Source organism: Podarcis raffonei, chromosome 1 (assembly GCF_027172205.1).
Source record: "Podarcis raffonei isolate rPodRaf1 chromosome 1, rPodRaf1.pri, whole genome shotgun sequence".
In the NCBI taxonomy this organism is placed as follows: Eukaryota; Metazoa; Chordata; class Lepidosauria; order Squamata; family Lacertidae; genus Podarcis; species Podarcis raffonei.
This window is the reverse complement of record NC_070602.1, coordinates 19,932,220-19,950,649: the sequence shown is the minus strand read 5'-3', so window position 1 is coordinate 19,950,649 and position 18,430 is coordinate 19,932,220. Positions and strand designations below refer to the sequence as shown.

The 18,430-nt window shown below is 40.5% G+C and overlaps 1 protein-coding gene across 2 annotated transcripts in view; it reads left to right on the top strand.

Annotated features, from left to right (window-relative positions):
• Window positions 1-15,331, top strand: part of PAPOLA (poly(A) polymerase alpha) — a 42,753-nt gene extending 27,422 nt beyond the window's left edge. The window contains exons 13-22 of one of the 2 annotated variants that reach the window (XM_053375621.1): window positions 201-254; window positions 1,480-1,599; window positions 2,560-2,669; window positions 4,418-4,539; window positions 6,134-6,276; window positions 6,924-7,021; window positions 8,460-8,680; window positions 10,090-10,152; window positions 12,353-12,430; window positions 13,079-15,331. In XM_053375621.1, coding sequence (XP_053231596.1) covers window positions 201-254; window positions 1,480-1,599; window positions 2,560-2,669; window positions 4,418-4,539; window positions 6,134-6,276; window positions 6,924-7,021; window positions 8,460-8,680; window positions 10,090-10,152; window positions 12,353-12,430; window positions 13,079-13,174 — 1,105 coding nt within the window. In that variant the 3' untranslated portion in view covers window positions 13,175-15,331. Of the gene's footprint in view, window positions 1-200; window positions 255-1,479; window positions 1,600-2,559; window positions 2,670-4,417; window positions 4,540-6,133; window positions 6,277-6,920; window positions 7,022-8,459; window positions 8,681-10,089; window positions 10,153-12,352; window positions 12,431-13,078 lie in introns of both variants that reach the window. The other variant, XM_053375611.1, reaches the window with a different exon arrangement.
• The last annotated feature ends 3,099 nt before the right edge of the window (window positions 15,332-18,430 follow it).

The window sequence follows — 18,430 nt, the reverse complement described above, 5'->3', positions numbered from 1 at the left end:
CTAAAGGTCACCTGAATTTTAATTGTAGCTTAGACATAATGAATATTCACTTCCCATTGACTGAAGCTATGAAGGGATTGTTAATCTTACAATAAGATTTCGTTTATTGGAAATTCATGAGGTGTTGAAAATATACCAGTTATAATCTGAACTTTCAAAATCAAGATCGTATAGTATGTTTGTTTGTTTTATCTTCAAAGGCATTATATTGTACTTCTAGCAAGTGCACCAACAGAAAAACAGCGACTAGAGTGGTGAGTACGTGGCCACTCCCTATGCCTCCTTCCCCTTTTAAAGTTAACATTTCATTTGGATCATTGTTCTTGTTTTTATTTTGATTATATGATTTGTGTTTTTATATTGTGATTTTATCCTATGAACTGCCCTGAGGCCTGTGGTTCTTAGGGTGGTATATAAATTTAAATAATAAATTTGGGTGCAGGACACCTGTCTTAACACAGATGCTAATTAGAGCTATCAGGAACTCCTGCCTTAAAATATAATATAATGGAATGGGAAGGGCATGCTAGGCTGAGCTTGATGAAGCGCTTTTTCTGAGTTACTCATAGTTCAGGCTAGCAATTAAGTGTTTTCTCAGTCTAATCTGTGACTTGAAAGCCTTGCAAACCAGGGAATGAGGGAAAGTGCCATGAAGGCCATGATATTTTCACTCTCTTTTTCTTGAATGCTATTTTACTCCAAAAAAGTAGTATAAAACTTTTAAGTAGAGCAAATATTTTAGAATGATAATGCACCTTAGGGTTTGATTTGTAGCTCACTAGAAATAGAAAAGCTGTGTTATATTTGCTAAGCCATTGTTGAACCTGCTGCTACTGCACAGGCTTCCTTAAAATTAAGGGACACAGAGAGCTCAATCCTTATAACCTTAAGTTAACTCCTAGATACCTGTGTATAGTAGTGTAGTATTAGGATTATGGGGAAGAGTCTATGTTGCAGCATTTCCCCTCTTCTCTTTCTTGTATAAGCAGTTCATTCAGTTTTTAAGAGCGCTTTTGGGGCTATTCTGAGAGTTTTCAGTTCTGCATGCCAAAATGTTTAATATTAATGGGATGGCTGGCAGTGGGGCGGGGGTCAAAATCCAGAAACAAATTGTAGGTGTAAAGTTTTATTTAGGAGTATAAAAGCAAAAAGGACAAAAGTTTACAGAAGGTCTTTTGATCCTTTTAACAGAATGAGAAAGAAGCATTTTTTGCCCATTCCCCCTGCATCCGTTTTGCCACCTCCCACACTGTTTGAAGGGTTTCCCCAACCTCCTTGAGTTGTGAACGGAACTCTGTTCATGGCATCTCTGGATACTAACCCATAGTACACATAGTAAAAATTATTTCATTACATGTGTACTTACCTCCCAGTTTTTCGTGTGTTTCCAGTACTAATTGAATTGGAGCTTCCTTTTCTCAACTAGAAAGAGTATCTTTACTTGCAATACTCAGTATTAACAAGTTTATTTTTATTCAGGGTTGGCTTGGTAGAGTCAAAAATCCGTATTTTGGTTGGAAGCTTGGAGAAGAATGAATTCATCACACTGGCTCATGTAAATCCTCAGTCATTCCCGGCACCCAAGGAAAATCCTGACAAGTAAGGCTCTTAATAAGACTGTTGGCAGAAACTTCTTCCTGAAAGAGAAGGGGTGGGAATCAGGCTTACTGTTAGTATTGTCAAATGCTTTACCAAGATTTACAGTTCTTTTAATATAAAAACATCATTCAGAAGAGGAACTCTCTTGTTCTTTGTCAATACATACAGGAAATGAAAACCATTAGAAAGATTGATGCTGTGCATGTTAAACAATATATAGTTTAAACTACCTCTACTGTGTTACAAGTGCTGGTTTAGATCCAGAAATGTACTAGCAGAAAAAATATATAATATTTGTGCTGAACTGTTGCACAAGAGCTAGCTTGAAGACACTAGCCACATTTGCACATAATGGGAAACTAAACTTTCTAGGCCTTGTTTGCAAAAGGGCACCTCTGGTTCTACCTTCCTGTTATAGATCAGGCACCAGACAGTCCCAGCTGAAAACATTTATTGTCATCAAAACAGTCAAATGCTGTTGTGTATCTATTTTTGGAGAGGCATTGCTTGTTGCAAATTACTTAAGACCAAAATCAGTGGTGCCGTTTATGCATCTGAAAGGTAAAAATAATAAATGGGGAGGGGGGGAGGGTTTGCATCACATTGAAGAAAATCACACTAATGAGCTGGAATTCTAATGTGGATCTAAAACTCAGATTGGCAAACTTGGCCTTCTATTGAACGTTACATTTAGCATATTCTCTTTTGTAAATCAGAAGTAGATCTATTATGACTTAAAGTGAAATATTCCTAAGACCATGACGTTTCTCAAGTTATTCAGGTTTTTTGTGACTGTATTATGGCATCCAATATGATTTTTTATGTGGCTGGCCACTGAAGAGTAGCAGTAATTAATTAATACTAGTTGGAAATGGTTGGTTACTGAAAGGTGTATTTTTAGAATTTTCTGCTGTTTTCATTTGTGATGGTAGTTTTTACTTTATTTTTATTTTTTTCCAGGGAAGAGTTTCGTACAATGTGGGTGATTGGGTTAGTGTTTAAGAAAACTGAGAACTCTGAAAATCTGAGTGTTGATCTTACATATGACATTCAGTCTTTTACTGACACTGGTAAGCTTGACTCATGGAAATCGTTCTATCTCTAAAAATATGACAGCTAAGTTAATTGTGATTTGCCTTGGATCACAAATGTCCTTGCAGTTACTGACAACCAGTAGCAAAACATTTTCCTTCATAACAATAATTTCAACATTTGTTGGTATAAATAGTCTGATCCTGTGACCAGGGCCAGTAGTAACCATTGTAGCAAAGTTGGTCTCGCCCTGTGCTGCAGCTTCCACAGTGGACCAATTGTCTGTATCCCATCTGAATCATAGCATGCAAAATAGTCACATAGCAATATTAAAACTTCTTGGTTCTCTGTGATCATCATAGTGGCAGTTAGTGAGGGCTGAAAAGGCAGAATGCTGTCCACTTTTCGACATTGCAAAAAAGGGTTAACTTGTGAAGAAGCTTTTCTTTAAAAGATAGAAATGGAGAATTGTGAAGCAAAAAGAGACAATTAAGAGCAGCCTGGATAGAAAGAGCTCTAAAGTTCAGGCTTCTCTTGAGAGAGATTCCACTTCTGAAGCATTGTTTATCATAGCAAGGCAGTACAGGAATTTCCATTCTGACATGAACATCCCTGTGTTAAGGTTCACTGACACTGAACTTACTTCTTTCCAACTTTCATATTGCATTGGAGTTATAGGAAGGTGTCATGTTTTCATAGTGGAACACTAGTCTCTCATCTTGCTGTTAATACCAGCTCCCACTTCCTGTGCCAGTTCACACTGCAAACATATGACTTCCCAAAGAGGAGTTTGCAGCTCCCCCACAGTCCTTATAGCTGCCAAACTAAGCCATGGTTTGTTCTTGGCTACAGCTTGTGGTTAGTGAGGAGAGATCGTAACCACAAGACCAAATTCAGACAACATGCCAAGCCAAACCTTGGCTTAGTGTGACAGTAAAAAGGTCTGGCAGGGAGTAGCAAAGTGGCTAAGAGCAGCTCTTTGGGAGTGTTCTTCTTTGCACTGCCTTGCTAAGCCAGAAGTTGTTGGATCAGGCCCATAATTTTGCAGGAAAAAATGTGTTTATGTAAAGAAGTCCATATGATGATTTTGTATTGCATAAAGCCCTTGTGAAATGCTGCTGCAGAGAATTTCAGGTGATATTCGGGGCCAGGTTTTCGGGGGACCAGAGAGGGGGCTTAGAAAGAGCAGGGGGAGCTGCAATGTGTCCTGTGACTTGGTGGTGCTAAGAGAGGAAAACAGATTTGCAGGAGCAACCACATTGCTAGTAGCAGTGTTGAAGTTTAAAGAAGGCAAGAAGGAAGAGAGGCTTCATGCAACTTTTCTGCAGAATTACTTACACCACTTTGGTTATTATCTCTGTTCCTCCAGTTGTGATTGGGTAGGTGCAGCTTTTTGAACCTGAACTATGAGCTACAGCAAAATCCTGTTAACTTGCTAGCCATGTGAGGTCAGTCTGGGAAGGTGGATAACCCCGTCCCTTAGCGTCTGAGCACTGTGACCCTGCCTACAGCCAAGAGGAGGTGCTATACAAGATATAACTTGCCACTTTGGGAGAAACTTTGAGGCAAAAATAGTAAAAATCACATAATGCCTTTTGAAAAGTTAGGAGAAAGGCATTTGGCATGATGATGCGGCACTGTGCATATTCCTTTTTCTCAGGATTGAAGAAAGTACCGTTTTTCATTCCAAAAGCAGAATTCTCAGGAATGCAAATTTCTTTCAGGGCAGGCAAGTAATAGGCTTTCTCCAACTGTAAAACATCTTAACGGTCTTCTCGTTATATAGTTTATAGGCAAGCAATAAACAGCAAGATGTTTGAGATGGAAATGAAAATTGCTGCAATGCATGTTAAAAGGAAGCAACTTCATCAATTGCTACCTAGTCATGTGCTTCAGAAAAAGAAAAAGGTAAAGCTTCAAATGAACTGGCAAATATATGTGTGTATACTCTTAATACAAGCATATTCTAGTATCCCAGATTTCTGATGATACTAACTTGTCATAAAATATTTGTAGTCATAATTATAGGATGCCCAAATTCTCTGTAGGCAACCCACTCTTCTTGTCTTCTCTGACATGAATCTGGGATTATCTTTGACTTGTAGTTTGGGTGGTAACTGCTCAGAATTCCTGAAGCATTTCAAGTTAGTGAAACTTGCTCATTTTTTAACAGTGGACAAGGATTAAAAGGAACAATGTTAAAAAAAATCCTCAGAGGCTTTCGCAGATATACTGCTTTGACATCTGTCAACAGTGATTTCAGCCTTATGCAGCAATTCTCAGACTTGCTGTAGCAGGTCTGTTGAACTTATGAGAAAATGAAGTTACCCCAAGTACCGTATTTTTCACTCTATAAGACGCACTTTCCCCCTCCAAAAGTGAAGGAGAAATGTGTGTGCGTCCTATGGAGTGAATGCAGGCTTTCGCTGAAGCCTGGAGAGCGAGAGGGGTCGGTGCGCACTGACCCCTCTCGCGCTTCAGGCAGCTATCCGCAAGCCTTCGGAGCGCTCAGAAGGCTTGCAGACAGCAGCCTGAAGCCCGGCGAACGCTGCGCTCGCCGGCTTCAGGCAGCAATCTGCGAGCCTTCTGAGCGCGGCGGGAGTTCCTGCTGCGCTCAGAAGGCTTGCGGATAGCTGCCTGTTCTAGGGGCTGGGGTTGGGGGAAGCTCAGGCTTCCCCGCCCCCAGCACCCAGTCCCGCAAGCTCCAGGAGCGGCGGCGAGGTTGCGCGCAATCTTGCCGCCGCTCCTGGACCTGGGGGGGGGGGATAAATTTTTTTCCTTTATTTCCCCCCCTAAAAACTAGGTGCGCCCTATGGAGTGAAAAATACGGTATTTTATTTTTTTTAAGTACCAGCTCATCTGGAATACCCTTTCACATAAAGTCCAGAGATGGGCATTGCATAAGAAAAGGCAAAGAGGAGGGATCACTGACCTCCTGCAAAGTTGGGTGTACGGAAGCATCTATGTCCCTATTCAAATGTTGCTTATGAAGCAATCTCAACTTTGTAATAAGACACTTGGTCTTTTCTACTCCCCCTCATAGTGATAAGAAAGCAGCATCTGATCCAATGTTGCTTGCTTGCTTTTTGGCCCCCCCAAAAGGTCATTTTTTAGGAAATAATGGAGAATTTCCTGATGTGTCAGTTAGACATGCCTCACTCAAGCCCACATCAGACATTACTCTTGTCAGTGAGGGGAGGGATTTGCACACGTACAAAGCTTTCGTGTTGATATATAGGAGAGAGTGAATTAAAGCTAACAGGCATGGTATGAGCAGACTTCACTTTCTCTGTAACCCATCCCCTTCCCAAATCTGCCCTGGAGGATCTCCCACTTCTAGGGCAGATTTTGGCAGTGCAGGGAGAATTCCTGTTGCACCATTGTAAGTCAGTTCTGCTGACAGGTGGCCATGTAGGATGTCACTATTTTTCTGCCAAATTACAGTAGACTTTCTTACTGCTCCTGAATAGCATTTTGTGATTTATGGTCTCACCGATTTCAGCATTCGACAGAAGGGGTCAAGTTGACAGCGCTGAACGACAGCAGCCTAGACTTATCTATGGATAGTGATAACAGCACATCTGTGCCTTCTCCTACTAGTGCTATGAAGACAAGTCCATTGAACAGTTCTGGAAGCTCTCAGGGGTAAGAATTCGGCTATCTGATGACAACATTTTCTAAACCACATTTATCTCAAAGTAAAAGGAAACAAATGCTTGCTGGGTTTGTTTTTCTTGTCTCTGCACATTTCCACATAGGGGTTCTGCATCTATGCAGAACATCCATCCCTACTTTCAAGGTGTACTAATTAAGCATCATTGCTCCTTCTTCCCATGCTACTGTTTCAGCCATCACAACTATAGTGCTTTTACAAGAACTTCCTGGTGCTAGAGTAGTATTTTATTCAGACAAAAGCAAGAATTATTTCTCTTTGTTTTGCTTTGTCTCCTATCATTGATGGCCTGTCTCTTCTAACACTCTGCAGAATTGCCAATGAGGGTGTTTCACCAAGTTGATGCTTTCTGATGGATTGAAACTTATATGCTGATAATTGTGATTCAAGCACGTACAGATTGTGGCCCACCAAGCTGAATGCAGCCCCTCAGCCATGTATTCTGGCTTGCCAGGTTCAGCTACCCTGTTTGTACACCCCTAGGGAGTTAGTAAATCCAGGAGGCTTATCAAGCCTCTCTAGATGCTGGTGAACTATTTGACTTGGTGAGTTGCAAGTTGTGTGGGCTTGCTTTAATTCATGAATGTGTTGTGTTTTTTCAAAAAAATTATTTTAGCAGAAGCAGTCCTCCTCCAGCTGTGACGGCAGCATCTGTGACCAACATACAGGCTTCTGAAGTCACTGTGCCACAAACAAATTCCAGTGAAAGCTCAGGGGGTAGGAACATAATAATATTATGCAAATACTACCTTTCTAAGTTGGTTGTCCATTAAGTCATTTTTTTCTCTCTTTAAAATTGTTGGTGATTTGCCACTTGGCAAAAACATATTTGCAGTACAAATATTGTCATATACTTTGCAACTTTTATTGTGAAATTACATGCTGATAAAGCAGCCAAAATGCAAACAGCAGAATTACTTTAGGAAATTCAGAATCTTTTAAAATGGTCTTTGTGCTCTTCACAATATGGTTACACAATGATTGCACTGCAGCTAAGCGGCATCATTCCACTGACAAAATCAAAGTTATTTCCTGGCTTTATTGTCCTTGTCACCCACCCCTAAAATATTTTGGCAATATGGAAACAGAAAATCTTAATCTGCCCTATAGTGTGTATGTAATAAAACATGTGAATAATAATCCATTATTCAACCAGCTGTCCAGTGCTGGTCAGTATCTTAATGCTAGGGAATGTGATACGATGGTTGTCTTTCCTCTAGACAGTAACATAAAACATAAACAGTAACATAAACATAAAAGTTACTCTTTTGATAATGCCAGGTCGTCAATATTAGGAATTCTCTGTCATGGCATTGAGAGCTCTGCCAAGGAGCCCCAGATTTGAAACTCAGCATAAATACTGTGAATTATAAATTCGATGTATTGCATGCCTTTAGATGGCAGTATTTCCTGCTGTGGAGCTCTGAGCACTGAAAGACAGAACTCATGGCCGTTGAGCCTTCAGTCATTGCTTAAAGCTCAGTAACAAGGAGGCTTAGAACCTTTTTTTTTAATGCAATAGCAGATTTCCCAAGGGCAAGATTAAGTACTGAAACCCATGTTTTGTAGTATGATGTATTACATAAACGCTTGATTCCTCCACCCCACCAAGTAGCCATTTAATGTTCGTTTTGAATGCAGTTTGACCTTGAAAACTGAAATGTCTTTGAGCAGAGCTGTACATATGTTGTGATTCTGTGGGAGTGCAAAAGAAGTATAAAATGTTGATTCCTGAGAAACTGGGCTCTTTTTTGTTTTTAAAGAGAACTGGTAGCCTTTTGAGACATAAATACATGTTTTAAATTGTACGAGCAATGCTTGTTGAAATCTCAGGTGCCAGAGAGGTGTGTTGAATAAGTTTATCAGTGATTAAGGATGGCCCATAGTGTCCCTCAGCCACATGATTTGGAAAGCTGGAATAAATTGTATAAAATAGCAAATTTGGGTAACAAATAACATACAATATGAAAACACTGGAGATTTGCACAATTTGAGAAAATTATCCAGGCCACAAAATTCCTCAGTGTAGGACTTGGATTGCTTAGGCACAGAACTCTTGATTTATTTATTTTTAGTTCTAAATGTACAGCCTTGCTCGTGGGATTACATGCTGAATATTTGATTTCATGGTAATCGTTACAATATATTTCCCAAGGTTCTTCAAGTGAAAGCATTCCTCAAACTGCCACACAGCCAGCCATCTCTCCACCACCAAAGCCTACCATCTCTAGAGTAGTTTCTTCAACCCGTCTTGTCAACCAACCACAGAGACCTTCAGGAAACACCACAGCGAAAGTAACTAGCCCTGTAGCAGGTGTGAAGAGGACATCATCCCCTCATAAAGAAGAGTCTCCCAAAAAAATAAAGACTGAAGAGGTAATTTTATTTACTGTTGATTTGAGTCTTTTTGTGTATGCTGCCAGGAAGTGGTACCAGAACTATAGGATTAATTCCTCAGTCCTGGGAACAGAGTTTTAAAATAGGTGGTGAATTCATTGGTTGCCTATGACAGCCAATGAGATTTCTTTGAACAATTCAATACAAGTGAAAATAACATAAGAATTAGCATGCAATGCAAGCAAAAGGTTTTACACAGTTCAGCCTTCTCACTACAAGTTGCTTTTTCCAGTTATTTTAGACATCCTGTGGAAGATTCCTAGGTGATTCCAGAGTAAGCAGGGTTAGTGAGAGGGATGTATGTGTTGTCTGCACACAACATGTTTTGGGAGATACCCATGTAGCAAAAGTTGCTCCCAGCTCCAGTCAACACACAACTATTCAGCTTAAGGTCTGAATAGTTTACTGTTGCAGAAGACAAGGTTTCAGTTAAACAGTTCTCGATGTTGAGAAATATATATATAGAGAGAGAGAGACAGACACACAGAGAGAGAGAGAGAGTTTGTAGGCTATGCAGATAATGATACAGATATGTACAAGTGCAAAAAATATATCTGCAGCTCCAGCAATTCAAGCTGTAACAGAATCTGTCTCACTGTCAAACACTTCTGGTCAGACTCACTCATTTTATCAAACCTGCATTTGCTTGCGGGGTGGGGTGGGGCTCTTGCTGAGATGAAAGAACTTGCTTGGCTTTAGTCTGGATTTAGGGCAGGGGTGGGGAACCTTTTGAGTGGCAGATCCTAATCAGGACCAGCCTTGCAGGCCAAATCCTACAGGTGTGTGGGATCATGTACCTGTCACTCAAATGCCATCATTAAGATGCTGAATGATTGACAGCGGCGGGGCTGCCCATCTGTCAAAATCCTTCTTTGCAAGCCTTCCCTTTGTGAAACGCTGCTACCAGCTATTTTCCTTCAACATATTGTTCTTGGACTCCAACGAAATATTTGAATTTACTTGTGTCCAATTCATTTTCAATATGTAAAGCTATATTTTGACGAAGTTCCAGTCAGCAGTGGAATAAGGTTGGCAGAGGGATACTTTACTGCCACCACCTGTTCTCAAGAAGCCTCTCCCAAGAGTCAGAGGGTGCACACTGGCACAGGGAGCAGTGAGAGATCAGAGAAAAATCAGACGAAGGCACTTCCCACAGCTTAGTTTATGGAAAGCGCTTCTCCCAGATTTTTATCAATTAACACCAGAAATACTTTCCATCCGATTCAGGGAATCCACATCCTTGTGCCTTGGGAGAGGCTTGACAGGAAAGTTGCCTCCCATTCATCCTCTTCAGTTGACATTCCTCTAATTCCAACCGTGTAGGTTAGTCTTCCATCATGGCCCGCTGTCCTTTTTAAGATGTTAATTTTTGTTCTGTTTTGTGACAGGAGGAAGTGAATGAAGATGCTAGCTGTCTTGATACGAGTGATCACGATAAAACAGAAACTAAGGTAAACATCTCATACAACTGTAGTACAGTGGTACCTTGGTTTACGAACCTAATCCGTTCCGGAAGTCTGTTCTTAAACCAAAGCGTTCTTCAACCAAGGCGTGCTTTCCCATAGCAGCGGGGGACTCAAATTACATTCAACAAGAAGCGGAACATGTTCTGCTCCTAAGGCAAGGTTCACAAAGCAAGACATCTACTTCTGGATTTGCAGCGTTCTGAATCCAAGTTGTTCATAAACTAAGCTGTTCTTAAACCAAGGTACCACTGTACTCTGATTCACACAGCTTCTGAAACATGATGCTTGTACGCTCAAGTTTTTGGGTTACTTTGTTTTCTTGTTCCTCATGGAGATACTTCGCATAATGCAGAGAGGCATAAGTGAGGAAAAAAGATTGGTTTGGGAGCAAAAAAAACAGGCTTGAAATTGCATTGATAAATCCATGTTTACTTTGAAAACAGCAGCTAAAAATTAGCATTTTCCATTTCTGACAGCTTCAGCATATTAAGAACAAAAGATACCTGCTAGATGAGGTCAAAGATCCATCCAGTCCACTATAGCCAATCAAATGCAACAACAGAATTAAAATTCATCAATCACTTAAGTGGCATCACTTCTAGGTTAAATTGAGACAAAAGATTTTTATCACATTACATGTGTTAATTAGCTTACCAATGCCATGGTTCCTGTGCTATCTCTGACTGTTTCTTACAAATGGTTCCCTGCCCCCTCCAGGTATTAATACAGTCATCTCAGCAATTATCACCAATCTTGTGCTGTTAAAGGTGTGCCTGTTTAATATAAATTTAAGCTGTAATCATTTTTGTCATCCAACTCCCACCGTACAATTTTCTTCTTTATATACCTGCCAACTAAGATTTCACTTCATGCATCTGTCAACGTGAAATCTTGTGCCATGATAAATTTGTTGGTCATTAAGATGCAACGAGACTCTTTTAATTGTTTGGAGCACCCGTGTTGTGTAGATACTGTCATTTTAATGCTGAATATTTGCCTGTTGTTTGCACTTGGCCAGCAATAGGTTGTTGAACCTAATCCTGGAAGACCTGGAAGAGGCAGGAGCTTACAGTACTTACCCCAGAATGCTTAAAATAGGTGGTATGGAAAAATCTCAGGAATAGTGTGTAACTATTTCTATCCTCCTTGACATTAATAGCTCATTCAGTGGTACCTCGGGTTAAGAACTTAATTCGTTTCGGAGCTCCGTTCTTAACCCGAAACTGTTCTTAACCTAAGGTACCACTTTAGCTAATGGGACCTGCCGCCGCGCCGCCAGCATGCAATTTCTGTTCTCATCCTGGGGCAAAGTTCTTAGCTCAAGGTACTACTTCTGGGTTAGCGGAGTCTGTAACCCGAAGTGTTGTAACCCAAGGTACCACTGCATTGCCCTTTTCAAAGGCACCATCCTCCCCACACACAGTGCCAGGGAATATGAGAGAATCACTGTTTTCCCCTTCACCCTGCAGATTAAACAGGGTGAAATAGCAGTGTATAAACAGGACACTGTGTACTATTACTTCCAAACTTAGGTTTCCGCATGCTCTGCATGTTAAGTGAATAATAGAATCGTAGAGTTGGAAGGTACCCATAGGGTCATGTAGTCCAACCACTTGCAATGCAGGAATCTGAAATAAAAAAATCTGTGATAGACGGCTCTCCAGCTTCTGCTTAAAAGCCTCTAATGAAGGAGGGTGCTTGTGGAAGATGCTGCAGCACCACTGTTATAAAGGTAAAGGGACCCCTGACCATTAGGTCGAGTCATGGACAACTTTGAGGTTGCGGTGCTCATCTCGCTTTAGTGGCCGAGGGAGCCGGCTTACAGCGTCTGCGTCATGTGGCCAGCATGACTAAGCCGCTTCTGGCGAACCAGAGCAGCGCACAGAAACGCCATTTACCATCCTGCCGGAGCGGTACCTATTATCTACTTGCACTTTGACGTGCTTTCAAACTGCTAGGTTGGCAGGAGCAGGGACCAAGCAACGGGAGCTCACCCCATCGCAGGGATTCGAACCGCCAACCTGATCGGCAAGTCCTAGGCTCTATGGTTTAACCCACAGCGCCACTCACTGTGTGATAATTAAGCTTGTGTGCTACCAGCTGTGCTATAGCATCAACTCTTAAATGCCTGGTGCTAAAGTTATGTTGGATCTTGCTCATACCATTTTTGTTTCTGCCTTTTCAGGAAGCACTTGATACAGATTCAGAGATGGCCTCTCAACCAGAAACCCTTCCGACAACAGTATCACTGCAAGCTCCTCAGGTACTCGAGTTTCGTTTCATAGTAATAAATCGCACAAGGCACCAATAACTCCATGATAGGTAGAGTTTTGGGGATGCTACAAGTGGTCCAGAGACCTGCTCCACACAGCCATGGATGAGAAGCTGCTGTTTGCTATCCTCCTGGATAGCTCGGTTGGTAGAGCACGAGACTCTTAATCTCAGGGTCATGAGTTCAAGCAGAAAATTCCTGCATTTCAGGGGGTTCAACTAGATGACCCTCATTGTCCCTTCCAACCCTTCAGTTCTATGACTCCACCTGCAAGCATTCACCATAGCATGTCACTTGATTTCTGAACCTTTGTAGACATCCTAGCAGAAGGGTAGATTGACTGCATTTCTCATTGTGCCAGGATCCCCTGCCCACCCAAATGACAAAGAAAGGAAGGGTGAAGGACCACGAGTTTAAGACCCAGACATTGACTTACGTAAATTTTATGTATTCCTCCTTATTTTCGTTACCTACAAGGCCAAAATAAAGAGGTTGGGTGTATTGCGTGACTGAAACCATTATGGCAGTGGGAGAATTTAATAATGCAACACACTTGGCATTGTTGGACGTGTTCCTAATTCCATTTGTGCTTGAAATTATGTGTCCTAACACCTTTTTCTCACTTTTCCACTCCATCAGAAAATGCCCAGTACAGACCTTTCAGATATTCCTGCTCTCCCTGCAAACCCTATTCCGGTTATCAAAAATTCAATAAAACTAAGATTGAATCGATAAAACCAACCTCAGGGGTCCATAAACAGTATCTGCCAATTCAACCTATTGTCTTCTAAATGCTGAAATGGAGAACAGAGAGTGCAAGACGAGAATGTGAACGCAGATGGATTTAGGTGTGTTTTCTGCACTTCCCTTGCTGGGCTATAATCACTTGATCTGGAAGTCCAGGTTAGTATGTGAAGTCAGGAGTACTATTAAATGTGTTAGCAACAGTTACATTGAATACTTCAAAGGATTACTGCCTTTCAAAAGGAATGGGAATACTATTTCTAGCCATATTTGACACTGATTGGATTTATGTTGATGCATTGTTTGGAACACACACACACACACACATACACAAAAATAGAGCTTAAACTGGCAAAAGAATCCCTTAAAATGCACTTTTATGTACTTTTTTATTGAAATATGACTAATTTTAGCGTTTCAGCTTGATAGTTTTTTTTATTTTTTATTGAAGATATTCTTCAATATCTGCAACCTTCAAATTAGAGAATGGTCTGATACATTGTGTACTGAAGTATGCGCTGTATCTAGCTCTGTTACCAATAACCCAGAGTAAAACTTTAAAAGAAAATGTCAAATCTTGAGGTTATAAGTTTGAGAAAACAAGTATTGGGTATTTGGCGGGGCATGATTAAGAAGTGGTCTATTTTTTATTTATAGGATTATTTTATGGTGCATACAAATCAGCTATCAAAAAGCAAATAATTTTTCATTCAGCTAATCAGATCCCCTCCCATTCCCTTCCTGTAGCTGTCATCATATTTCTTGGGGGGGGGGGGAGAAAAGCTTTTGAATTTAACTTGTGTTTCAGTTTGTATGCCTAAATTTGGACTAATGTCGTCCGTCAAATGCTGGTATTTCTTTTAACTGGTCGTGATGGTAGTTACAAAAGCTCTATAACTCTGTGGCGCTTCAGGCACGAGTGCCACGTCCCCCCCCCCCCCCGCCCCATGACTGAAATGGAGTAAATAAAGTGTGCCTGTGAAGCATTTAACTCTGTCTTGATGGCCTTTTCATCACTAAATATAAGAGTTTTGTACACTCCATAAAAGTCCTGTCTGCATTACAAACATCTCAAATTTTAAATATATATATATATGAAGGCAGATCTTTCTTACCCTATAGGATTTTAAGTTTATTTTATTTTATTTTTAGGTAGCTCACCTGAAAGTAGTTTTTACATTCTGAGCGTTTTCTTTTAAAATCACAATTCTAGCAGACACTTGAAAACCTGATAAGCTCTCCTTGCCCAGTTGTCTTCGTTTTGTTCTGTAGAGCTATAAAAATGACTAGCGGCAACTTTGTTTAAAGAGGTATGAAAATCTCACGTGACTAAGCAGCAGAAAGTGAGGAATGCCAGTGATTATCAGATGGAGATAACAAGCTATATATAACTTTTGATTCAATCAAAATTAAGTGGGGATGGTTAAATTGCTCTTCCCATATTTTCTGATCAGCATGTTTAATGACTTCCTTCCCTGCATTGTGCTCAATCCTCCTACATGTGCATTTCCATGTTAAAGTAAAATTACTTGCTCTTCCCCTTCCCCCCCTATAAGTTAATTTTCCAAAGCCAAGAGATTGCAGCTTACTCTCCCGACCTCCCCAGTTGTGCAGTAACCAAGATTTTATTTTCTGCCCTTTTGTCTACGATGCTTAGTATACAAAATTCTTGCCCTTGCCCTGTACAGCCTCCAGTGACCCAACCTTCGCTCCCCTAATATTACCTTGCACCCTCCCTCTCCCCCGGGACCCAGTCCAAAGGGTTTAACTAACAGTTGAAGTGTACAAACTGTCTGTGTATTTTGTGTAGCTATGGAGTTTAGATCGAACTTGCCAGGCACAAATTTAGTCTCGTTTTGTTTACACATGAGGAACTTTTTTTTTTTTCATTTTATTAAACGTTTCATGTATCTGCACCCAAGTTTTGCCAAGCTGGGAACTTGGAATCTTTTCTGTATAGTGACTTTTTAATTCTAGTTTTCATAACCTGGAGATCAGACTGTTGCTTTCGCATGATGTACGTAGGTGTCTCATGACTGGAGTTGCTTTGTTTTATAGTATCTGTACTCCTTGTATTTTTCAAGAGCTATTTTGTAAACAGATGATGTATTTCTCCATGGAAAACAATAAAAAAACAGCACAATCGCACCGTGGCTTGGTTTCTTTCGAACGTGTAAAATAGTGGTGTCTCAAAATGGTCAAATTGACTTAATTGTCTCTTGCTAGTTGGAAAACTATGTGAAAAGAACGATGCCGAGAAAAGTATTCAGTAAATAGAAGCTGGTTTTAAAACCATCAATTAACAGTGTGCTCAGTTTGAGTCTGTTAAAAGGGGGGAGTAAATTGCTATTTTCCGACCTACTTTGTTTTTCAAAAGACAAACAATAGGGTACTTACTACATATTATCACATAGTGTCCAACTTAACCTTGCATGGTAGAGTAGGGGGAAAGCACATGAATACAAACAATTGAAGGGGGGGATTTAATTTTAAGCTTGAAGAAGCTGCTTCTTTTTTTGTATTTGAACCAATCAGTAATGTGGCTTTGTAAGTACATATCTCTGTGGGAGAAGCATTGTTAATTGCTTTATTACCAGCAGATGGCAGTGTTTTCTTTGGTTTCAGTGGTTTAAAACTCAAAATGATAACAAAGAACTGCTACAAACAGTGCCTCACTTAACTTGAATTGCCCATTGGCCTCTAGGCCAGAATAAAGCAGGTGATTTTTTTTTTAATTGTTGTGCAATACTTTAAGTAACAAGCTGTGTTAATGTAAGCCTCAAACAGTATTTCATTGAAATATCTCATCAACTGTCTGGTTGCACCTGAAATTAGCTGGCCATTCTTGGGTCAATTTATAAAAGCTGCACAGAACCGAGTTGCCCTGTTCCAGGATTTCCCCCAAATTTAGCTGTTTTGTGCAGCATCAGAAGCTACACGGGAGTGTCTCTGAAAGCTGGGTGAATGGGAGTTGAGATTGATCGCCTTGAGAAACCTATGAACACAGTTGCACAAGAAAGAACTGCCTGTAGTTCTGATTAAATTTTGATTTTAAATATATTTATTTAGGGGAACTACCAAGTTCCAGTGCATTTTCATTTACTCCTGACTAGTGCCACTTGCACATCTCATCTTTTATACTGGGTGTATATATTTTAAAACACATACCTCTCTTTAAGTGTACATTTGGAGAGTTTCTATGTGTAAAAATCTCCAAAAACTGAATCACCTTGAAGCATGATTCTTTCTTGGCTTTCTTACCAAATCAGGCAAATTATTCAGAGATTTAAAGTCACTCTGTTCTCCCTGTTATAGAATACCTCCTCTATTAACAATTATTTTAGTTTTGCTTTAATCATCTTTAAAGCATTAGTTTGGTATTCAGCAGAAACAACATTATCACAAGTTTGTTGATTGAAGCAGATGCAATTTGAGAAGGTTCAAACTAGTATTTGAAATCTATACGCATCAAACATCTGTCACTATCATCACCAAAAGAATAGTGCCAACTTTGATATCAAACTTCAGAGTCTATGCCTTGTTATAAAAAGATAACACAGTGAACCGCTGCTGGATGTCCCATCTGTTTTGGTTGATATTTAAACCCTTAATGACTTTTAAATGAAGTTTAGGCATGTCAGTTTGTTGATACTAAATTCCGCCATGTTTGGTGCTCACACTTAGATGAAGGTTAGGTCGTGGCAGAGCTGGCTGCTTTCCTTTTTCTATCCGTGCATCATACTATCCAAGCATTCAGTACTACAGGGAAATGATTTTAATTTGCTTTTAAGTACATTAGGAATTCCCTGTCTGTTTCAATAAATATATAACAAAATGAACTTTAAAGGCAAAGTGAGAAGAAGCTGAATTCAAGTAAAATTGTTTTGTAACGGATGCAAAAGCTGCGCATTAATTAGTCTGTGGAGACATAACATCTAGCAAATTGCTGTTCAAAAAAAATAATGAAAGAATTTGTACCGGGAGAAGAGTTTTTAGCTATAATTAGGAAAGAGAAAAATTAAGGAATGGTAAAGATGTGGAACTTTACACCATGTACACTTTGCAAACAGATATTAAAGGGCTGATGGAAGGGGAGAGGTCAAAAGAGGTATTTAAGTAGGCAGCTTACTAACTAAATGTAGCTTCTTGCCAGTGCATTTGTGCACATACATCCAGATATGTAGCTGGGGTGGTGGTGGTGCAGAGTTGTGGCCCCTTCCAACTCCGCATTTATGAATCGGGGAGTAGGGAGTAAATGGGTAGCAAAACAGCCCAACTGCCCTCCTATTTTGTACTAACCGCTCTACAGTAGTAGCATGACACAGTCATTTATTTCAGCCTGTGGAAAGCGTTACAGCAGGAACTTGAGGTTGGAAGGAAAGTTTTTCTAACACAACAGTGCTGTGATAATATTTTACCAGGGCTTCTCTGCTGGGGCTGGGCGATATATCATCCAAAACCAGTCCATATCATGAAATTGGTTTCATAATTTTTGACCTGGCAATGTATCGCAAATCGGAGTGGGTTGTGTGTGTGCTTGTGTGCTATGCAAAGATCACAATATGTGAAAAACTGTGAAGCCAGCCAATGTTTCTCCCGATTCCTACAGCGCCTGTTAACTGCCAACTCAGTTCTCCCCTGCCTCCTGCAACAGGCAGCAAATCACAAGAGCAGGCACTGGCAAAAATCGCGATGCAAGAAAAACCGTGAAGCCAGCCAATGACTCTACATAGCTCCATCCTTATTCCAGATATCATGTTATATTGCAGTGTTTAGCTGATTTATCGCGATGTTGAAAACCAGACATCGCCCAGCTCTATTTGCCACAAAGTTGATCTGCTGAAGGTTTGGGTGGTCACGGATCCCATCCTCTTGCAGGTCTAGAAGAAAATAACACCCTTTCTCAAGTTGGGGTGATGGTGTGGGCCAGCCTGGAAATCTGCCAGAAAGCTATACACGCATGTAAAAGTGCTACGGTAATTGGCCCAGTTACAAATGACTTGCATATATCTGGTAAAAGGCAGTTGGGAAATGATGTGCTTGGACATAGGACTGCCTTTCTGTGTTGGTGGCGGGGGGAAGGGACCACTGGCCTGCAACTTTACATTTGCAAAAGCAAAGATAAAAGTATTGCCACGGTTGGATCAAAAAGTGCTCTTGCTTATGGGTCAGGTCTCGTTTTTGCTCTCTTATCTCCTTACTATGTTCCACCCATTGGGTTCTGGAATAATGCACACTTCCTGGAGA